Source organism: Protomyctophum bolini (genome assembly GCF_963924005.1).
Source record: "Protomyctophum bolini genome assembly, chromosome: 3".
NCBI lineage: Eukaryota > Metazoa > Chordata > Actinopteri > Myctophiformes > Myctophidae > Protomyctophum > Protomyctophum bolini.
In genome coordinates this window covers 40509824-40519646 of record NC_137864.1, presented here as the reverse complement: position 1 = coordinate 40519646, position 9823 = coordinate 40509824, and the positions used below count along the sequence as shown (strand labels likewise).

General features: G+C 44.1%; 1 protein-coding gene across 1 annotated transcript; it reads left to right on the top strand.

Moving 5' to 3' along the window:
- The first annotated feature begins 539 nt into the window (after positions 1–539).
- Positions 540–9395, top strand: LOC308313038 (uncharacterized protein). The gene is made up of 5 exons (XM_080759907.1): positions 540–859; positions 3692–3825; positions 5307–5391; positions 6450–6791; positions 8798–9395. The coding sequence occupies exons 1-5, from the start codon at positions 667–669 to the stop codon at positions 9277–9279; spliced, it is 1236 nt and encodes a 411-aa protein (XP_080616033.1). The 5' UTR covers positions 540–666; the 3' UTR covers positions 9280–9395.
- The last annotated feature ends 428 nt before the right edge of the window (positions 9396–9823 follow it).

Here is a 9823-nt window from a genome sequence, read left to right as displayed (position 1 = left end):
GTCAGTCAGCGATGCTGTGTTTGCTGCCAGAGAAACAAGTAAGTAATAAAAGCAATAAAATAAACATCTTTAACAATCGTTAACATCTTTAACAACAGCTTACTTACTTACTTAACAATAACCAATTGGTCTGTGACAATATAAGATTATTCTGAATCTTAATTCTTATAAAATCTCATTGCATTGCATTCGATTACCCTTTCCTTTCCTTTCCTTTCCTTTCCTTTCCTTTCCTTTCCTTTCCTTTCCTTTTCTTTTCTTTTCTTTTCTTTTCTTTTCTTTTCTTTTCTTTTCTTTCCTTTCCTTTCCTTTCCTTTCCTTTCCTTTCCTTTCCTTTCCTTTCCTTTCCTTTCCTTTCCTTTCCTTTCCTTTCCTTCCCTTTCCCTCTCAGACATCACCGACACTACCTGTCTCCAGCCATGTGGTGGCGGTAATGCGCATCTAACTGCTTTGCCAACCGTTAGTAGTACAACTCCAAAAGAACAAGAAGCCATATTTCCCAGGCAGTCTGGCTGTGTTTACCTCACAGGCCGCGGCGGCGCATCGTGTTTTACCCCTAAAATAATAATAATAAATAAAATAAAACTACAGTTAATTGCTGTTATCGGGTCTGTTATTTGGGTTTTCTTCTGGTGTTCCGTTATATATTTGTCTGTTTCTGCAACCATGTCAGAGACGCTGATCTTCCACTCGCAGCTGTCCTCCATCATGGAGAAGCTGGTGATCTCTGCTGTGACGGAGATCAACAAACTGGTCAGTGACTATTGTGCTGCTGTCATCCTGAAGGACCAGCTGAAGACCAGATACCACTCAGTGCACCAGCCTGCCCACGAAGAGGCGCACAGGAACGCCGCGATAGGTAGGCTATTATTACACCAATTCATAATAATAATAATAGTAATAAACTGTGTAGCAATAAGCCTGGTTGTAAGAGCAGCTATAATGCAGCAGGACATGCAAAAGCACACGTTTTCGTGTGTGTGTGTGTGTGTGTGTGTGTGTGTGTGTGTGTGTGTGTGTATCCTCACAGTTAACAGTCTTTGTATTGAGTTGTGCTTGAAATGTACTGTAATTCTGCAAACTGTTAATACATATTTCAATCAATCAAAAGTGTGTGTGTGTGTGTGTGTGTGCTGTGATTATTATGAATATATAGCCCCCCCTCTGCATGGATCCAGACTTTCATAATTGTAATCAATACAAGTCTGACTTTTGGCATCCGTATCTATGATACTAAAGCAAAAGTCATACTTGATCAAATGCATCCATGATGAATTGAAAATGTAGGTATAGTCTTTGTGCCTTTTCTGGGTCTATCCTCGAGTAGATGTGTTTGGCTTGAAATGTATACCCTGGTCATTTCATAAAATGTTCAATCAATCAATCAATGATGGTTGATCCAAGGCTATAGCTACCACACCTGCATGTATTGACAATGAGCTTGTAGATATACTTAGGTTATTTTCAAATAACTGATTTACAGTAGATTTAGTTTTTATGCTAAAATATATGAATTCATTTAGCTGGGGAATCCTCTCAAGGACACTGTGGCTGTGGGGATCTCGGGAGTCCACTTTTAAAACCACTCATGATAACAGAGCTGTTTTAAACCTATAGTCTGATTTGGTCTTCTCTGTGAAATGTGTGGAGTGGTCATCCTGTGGAGAACTTCACTGTTAACCCATTCTGACCTGAGATCAGATTCTAAAAATGTCTTCTACATCCTGAGTTTTCATTCTGACCTGAGATCAGATTCTAAAAAATGTCTTCTATGTCAGTCGCTCTTCGATTTTTCAAAAATAGCAGACCTACAAGCTCGTAGCGCACCACTCGGTGGCGCGCTATGAGCTTGTAGATCTGCTATTTTTCAAAAGCTAAATTATAACATAATGTTTAAAACGCCAAAAGGGGTTCCCGCCCCAAAATGGGTGGTATGGCAGTTGAGTCGCAGACGCTGCCACCACTATTTGGCTTTTAAGTAAACCGTAACGATATTCAAACATGCAGGCTAACTTAAAGTTTGTCTTACATACAGTAACTCATTTTTACTATTACCTAGGCCTATATATATATAAAATGTCTTTTCGAGACACAAATATCCATGTAAATGAAGTCATGTCATTTGAAAGTGCAATGTAATAAACAAAGGCACTGCCGTTTTAGCTGGAAATGCCTCTGAATGTATATACAGTACTGATGAATGGCTCTCACTAAATATGCATGGCATCTTAATGAATTGAATACACAAACTTTCAACAATCTTTGTAAACCGCACGTCCGTACAAACTGCAATCAAGGTCAAATTGCGGGAGTTTTGAAGTCCAAGGGATGTAACTTGTATGTAAAATGAAATAAAACTATTTTAGCTTTTTATGTTCATTATGATCATGTCTTTACAAATACCATAATTCAATCATTCAATCAATCAATCAATCAACATGTCTATCTGTTCCATGCGTCAGTCAATAAATAGCCAGGACAGAGTCCAGTATGCGTCACGACCAGCCCGGGCAGAGATTAAAGTCCATCTTAACGCCTGAAGTTAGCCAACATCATGCCCTTTCCTCATTATTTACAAAGCCGGTTTAACCTGTTCTTCCAATATTGTGTACTTGACTAAAAGTATGTCAAATGTATTGGCATGGAAGTTATGCAGAATGTCTCTTTACACGTTTTCAAGACCTCTTTGAGTACTTTTCCCCACCACTGCATGCAGTGATGCAAATAGAGCACCGAAGTCTTGATGTCAATATTGGTAGAGGGCGACGGGTTCATGTACTTTTTATTTGCATTGTAATCCCCATAGGGGAGATTTTAGATCGCCTCATATAAGAACTGTGTTTGAAAAATAAACATGTCACCCCGGCCGCTTCACTCATATGGATATGAAGAATCAACTGACTGAGAGAAAACGCTATTGTTACTGCTGTCGAATTAGTTACATTATCGCTAGAAACAGACTGTATCATTATATGAGTGACTGACGGTCTCAAACGATACAGAGACACCTCCCTAACAATAACGCAGAGAAGGGGCACGGTGGCACAGTTGGTAGTGCTGTCGCCTCACAGCTAGAAGGTCCTGGGTTCGATTCCCACTCGGGGCACTGTGGGTGCTGGCGGCGTGTTTCCTCCTCCGCGTCATCAGTGCCCATACCCGAAGGCGGGGTTGGCGAAAGGGCCTTTCTGTGTGGAGTTTGCATGTTCTCCCCGTGTCCCCTAGGGTAGTTACCCTCACAAAAAACATGCAGTAATCCTGGTCTCTAAACTGCCTCCCCCTGGCCAGCCGGGTCGCCTGATGGAGGGGAAAGGAACTGGTTGGAATAACGTGTTCCTTCCACGCGCTACGTCCAACCAGGGAAACCCCCCCCTGTCAGGTGTAAAGGAGCAACTTGGACACTCGGGCATGAAGGGAGCATGAGTTAAGTCCGTTGCTCTCCCCAGGTTGGCGGAGGGTGTGTAGAGCCCAGGATCACAGTAGATTATTGGCACAGGGGTGAAAAATGGGTTACAAAATCGTGGGATAAAAAATATATAAAAAAAAAAAAAAAACAATAACGCAGAGACAGCTTGTTTATTTTTGGACCACAACGCTTATAGTAGACGATATTAAGATCACCCCATGTTATTCTCCATAGAGACCCCCCCTGGGCGACATTGTAAACCTCTCTCCATCACTGTCTCTGTCATAGGGAACAATGAAGCAGGTCTACTGGCAGCGTTGACACAAAGCAGCGCAGCTCGCTGTCCCCCAGCGCCCCCTGCTGGCTGGCGCCATAACAAGGCGGTGGCCGCAACGCAAACCGAAGAGGAGCCAGAAGAGGATGTATGTTCTACCGTTAATTAATTTGATTGATTTATCATTATGTTTTATGTTATGAATATCATAATGATGGGTTACCTATGAGTGGGGATGGAGCTCCTTATAATTGATAAGGAGCACCTCATGGATCAGGCTTATCGAGCCGGGTTCTTATCGAGCCCACTTATCGAGCATTTTCTATTATTCTGTGGAAAGACGAGAGACGATACATTCTGAACAGAACCAGTATATTATTTTTGGGCCTTCAAATACATACGGATTGAACTTTTCTAACAAAGGCAATTGATCTCTTTACCAGTAAAATAATATTAAAGAAACTGTTAATAAACGGGTTAATATGTGTACCGTCACTTTAAAATCCCCCCCCCCCCCCCCCCCTACAGTGCTGGTTGGCAGGCGTATTAATGCACTTTTTGTTTTTTAAATATATTTTTTATCCCACAATTTTGTAACCCATTTTCCACCCCTGTGTCAATCATCTAATGTGATCCTGGGCTCTACACACCCTCCGCCAACCTGGGGAGAGCAATGGACTTGAACTCATGCTTCCTTCATGCCTGAGTGTCCAAGTTGCTCCTTTACACCTGACAGGGGGGGAGTTTCCCTGGTTGGACGTAGCGTGTGGAAGGAACACGTTATTCCAACCAGTTCCTTTCCCCTCCATCAGGCGCCCCGGCTGGCCAGGGGGAGGCAGTTTAGAGACCAGGATTACTGCATGTTTTTTGTGATCACTGCACTTTTAGACAGACATGTTTGTGCCAGCGTGGAGGATTACATTTATTTCTTGATCGCCTCTTGTCTTGATTGTTTAAACATGACGTCATGGGCCGCTATATGCTCGAAAACGGGCTTGATAAGCCCATAGATTATTGATTTCGGGTTCTCAATGAGGTTGTTTTATCGGGTATCAAGCTCTACTCTATTCTACTCTACGCACAATGAATGAACCCATTATATTGAACCTATAAACAATTTAGTATTATTTAGTATATGTAAGGTTTTGCCCACTCAAATGGTACCTCGTCAGATAATCCCCACATTATCCTACAACAACTTCTGTGTACAGACTTCACTGTAGTAGCTTTTCATAAATTATATTTGTTCTGCTGTAATGAAAGTTTATAGTTCAAATTCAAAGTCCAGCCGTCTGCTGTCCAGCCTCTCCCACCCCTCACTGGGGAAAATACTGGGAGGAAAACAGAAACGGGGCGAGTAGTCTTGTTACCCTTCAATAATAATTTTAACGTGCCGGTCCGGAGATACGAACTATAGCGACCTTCACGATATCAAGACCGCTTTGCAAACCGTTCGGCCACTGCTGCCTCTATAGGAAGAACGACATAGAAACATAGCTTTTTCAGAAAACTGTCAGGATTTAGAAGAAATTCATAGAATCGTTCCCGGGTCAAAATGAATTAATAGAATGTCTAAGTTGTGCATGCTCAATATTGCACTTGTTTGTTTGTTTGTTTTGTGTGCTGCAGGGAAGTGTGACGCGGTCGGACTATAAAACTGAACTGGGAAGCGTAAAAAATGAGCGACTTCGAGGCAACAAGGCAGCGGAGAAAGGTGTGAACGGAGAGGAGGAGCCATTTCAAACATGGCTTATTATTATTATTATTATCCAATATTGTTATTGTTGTCCATATCCAGTCATTCGCATCACTGACGATCATCATGTTTAACCCCTTTTGGGTGTTTTAAGCATTCCCACTGAGCATTTCTTGGTCTAATAGACGTCTTATTTTCGTTTTATCCCATTTTTAGCTATTGATAAAAAATCGTGAAAATGTGAAAATGAAAAAATGCAAGTCTTTGAATGTATATTCAAAGACGTTTTTAACTCAAATCTTTGTTTCTGGGGACGGGTCCTTGAAACAACATATATTCAGATGGGGGTCCACGGCCAAATTCAGAAAATTCTGGCGGTCCTTGGCATGAAAAAGGTTGAGCACCGCTGACATAGAAAACTTTTTTTTTGCAGACCTACAAGCTCGTAGCGCGCCACCGAGTGGCGCGCTACGAGCTTGTAGGTCTGCTATTTGTTTTAAACTGTCAAGGATTTAGAAGACATTTTTAGAATCTGATCTCAGGTCAGAATAGATTTTAAACCAGGTCATGAACTGCCAGATGAACATTACCTTACCATGTTTCTGATTACTATCTCTGTCAGAATAGCCATGATTTTCTGATCACCGTCATCAATCAATCATCTCCCTTTTCCGTGTGGCCTTTCTGTGTGGAGTTAGCATGTTCTCCCCGTGTCCCCTAGGGTAGGTACCCTCACAAAAAACATGCAGTAATCCTGGTCACTAAACTGCTTCCCCCTGGCCAGCCGGGGCGCCTGATGGAGGGGAAAGGAACTGGTTGGAATAACGTGTTCCTTCCACGCGCTACGTCCAACCAGGGAAACTCCCCCCCCTGTCAGGTGTAAAGGAGCAACTTGGACACTCAGGCATGAAGGAAGCATGAGTTCAAGTCCGTTGCTCTCCCCTTGGCCCCCATATAAGGGGACTAGGTTGGTGGAGGGTGTGTAGAGCCCAGGATCACAGTAGATGATTGACACAGGGGTGAAAAATGGGTTACAAAAATCGTGGGATAAAAAAAATCATCTCCCTTTTCTGCAGCACAACCCTGTGCCTCTCCGCTGGTATCCCAGCCGCACCACCACCACCACCCAGCCGAGCTGAGCATGGGGGGCTCCCCGGCAGAGTGGCACTTCCACCTGCCGGAGGAGAGCAAAGAGCAGCACCATCCAGACCACCGCCATCCAGACCACCATCCAGACGACCGCCATCAGCAGCAGCTCAACATCGAGGCGTGTCTCGACCAGCTCGGCGACGACGACGACGACGACGTGGGCGTCCTCATCAAGAGGGAGCCGGAGAGCATCGACCTGGACCCGCCGTCCTCCCGGGAGGATACGGACGATGCAGCCGTACATCTGGCCTTCCAGCTGCATCATCCAGGTTAGGGATGACGACCCCTTTATCCATCCAGGTTAGGGATGACGACCCCTTTATGATGTGGTGCTGCGGCCACTCCAAGGAACAGCAATGTCCGCGTTCACCTACCTATGTGTTCGTTCGCCCACCTACCTACCTACCTATGTGTTCGTTCAACCACCTACCTACATATGTGTCAAATGTGCACTTGCAGTTTGGGCAACTCGAAAGCAAACTCCACATGCCCCAAATTTGTATTTACCTGCCATAGTGTCGACCCCTTGGCTTACCCCTGTGTCGGATCACTGGTTAGACTGGCATATTCGCCGATACAGATATGAACCGATATGACCAAATAAGGGCCGATCGGACACCTCTAATCCAGGTATATTAAAATGTTCTTCGACTACCTTTTTTTTTCACTGAAAACTAAATGAAAACTGAGCTATGATGACTAAAGCTGAGACTAATTATATTGACAATTTCGTCGACACATAAAAACTAGACTAAAATGTTAGGAAGGGACTAGTTAGTGGGCAAGAGATCCAGTATAAGTAATTTTACACTTGGTTGCTATTGGGGGCTATTTTCAGCGAGTGTAAAAATCAGCCATATTTATACGACGGCATCAAAAACGCATTCTTGCCGACAAAAAAACATCTGCAGCTGTAGTCGACTAAAAAGATCATATATTTAGTCGACTAAACCTAGACTAGCAACTAAAACTAAGACTAAAAAAAACTAAATCAAGTTTTATTCCAAAGATTTAAGTTTCTTTTTAAAAACATATTAAAATAGTTCAACTAGCCGATCTACATCGAGACATTTGAACTAAGGGTTTTTTTTAATGGTAAAAAGAAAAAATGGCAAATTAGTTTAGGAATAAGAGTTAAAGGAGAATTCCATACTAAAAGGCTTTCTTACCTTTCTTTGTAGTTGTTACGTCCCCACCAAAGAGGTCCAGGTTTTGTTTTGTGCAAAAGCTCCTTATTGGCTGTTTCCCCTACCATAAGCCCTAAATGAATTGCATTGAATTGAATGGGGCTATGGGGTGTTGTGCTAATTCGCTTATTTCCATCGCTCAAAATTATAATTTATTTGTATATATCCTCTCTTCATAATGTAAATAATATCCCAAGTGGCACACTTTACTACTTATTTCGATGGAAATAAGCGAACTAGCATAACACCCCATAGCCCCATTCAATTCCCATTCAATGCAATTCATTGAGGGCTTATGGTAGGGGAAATAGCCAATATGGAGCTTTTTCACAAAAAACACCTGGACCTCTTTGGTGGGGACGTAACAACTACAAATAAAGGTAAGAAAGCCTTCTAGCATGGAATTCTCCTTTAAGGGATTGCGCAAGATATAGCCCCATGAGCTCTATTTTAGAGCCGAATAAAAGTCTGTTCGGTGCTGTAGACTCGAGCCTACAATGTGACGTCATTTTGGCTCTGTAGAGCCTACAATGTGACGTCATTTGGCTCTGTAGACTACAATGTGATGTCATTTGGCTCTGTAGAGCCTACAATGTGACGTCATTTGGCTCTGTAGAGCCTACAACGTGACGTCATTTGGCTCTGTAGAGCCTACAACGTGACGTCATTTGGCTCTGTAGAGCCTACAACGTGACGTCATTTGGCTCTGTAGACTACAATGTGATGTCATTTGGCTCTGTAGAGCCTACAATGTGACGTCATTTGGCTAGAGCCAAATGACGTCACATTGTAGGCTCTACAGAGCCAAATGACGTCACATTGTAGGCTCTAGAGCCTACAATGTGACGTCATTTGGCTCTGTAGAGCCTACAACGTGACGTCATTTGGCTCTGTAGAGCCTACAATGTGACGTCATTTGAGGTTCGGGGGGGGGGGGTGGGGGTACCGTCCTAAAGTCGACTCTTCGGTGCTACTGAAAATTTCTGACGAGCCGAAATCATTTCGGCACTACAGCGCCGAAACAGCGGTAAAATAGGAGTATGAATCGGCCCTAAATCAAACACTTGACACCCATCCATTTGCACTAGGAGGTGCCGCGGGCCACCAAATGTACCCCGGGGGCGACTACGGAGGGGCGTGCGACATGCTGCCCGACCTGTCTCTGCTGCGGAGAGGAGGAGGAGGAGGAGGACACCATCACGCCTCGGACGAAGGCATCATCTTCGGCCTCCAGCACCACCACCACCACCACCAGGGGGCGCAACGGAGCAGCAACAACAACAACAACAACAACGGCGACGGCGGCGCTGGCGCTCCGTTCAAGGTGGTCTGCGAGTTCTGCGGCAAAGGCTTCTCCTACCAGAGCGAGCTGAAGCGGCACGCTGTCACGCACACGGGCGAGCGCACGCAGCACTGCGAGCAGTGCGGCAAGAGCTTCATCCGCCGCAGCCACCTGCTGCGCCACAAGCTGCTGCACACGGGCTTCCGCCCCTTCACCTGCCCCGTCTGCTACCGCCGCTTCTCGCGCACCTCGCACCTCGAGAGGCACATGAAGACGCACCTGTGTTAATTAACCCGTTCTTCTGACCTGAGATCAGATTCATACGATGAGGTTTCCACTGACTGGACACATACACTGCTGGTCTGATTAACCCATTCTGGTACCTGAGATCAGATTCTAAAAATGTCAGCCGTTATCTTCGAAAAAACAACAGATCTACAAGCTCGTAGCGCGCCACCGAGTGGTGCGCTACGAGCTTGTAGATCTGCTGTTTTTCAATAGCTAAAGCTGTTTGCGATTCCACAAAATGACTTCTTAAAAATGCTGACACAAAAAAAACACGTTTCTATGTCCGGTGGTTCTCAAAAAATGTTCACGAGGTCGAGGACCTCCAGAATTATCTGTATTAAGGGACCAGTGGACAAGAGATCCAGTTTTATGCTGGGTTGCATGCTGAAAATAGCAGATATACAGAGATTGTATATCTGCTATTTTCAGCATGCAACCAAAGTGTAAAATATGTCATTACAACGACATCAAGGCCTGTCAAAACACATTTTAGTCGACTAAATCAACTGTAGATTTAGTCTACTAAAATCGTATGACATTTAGT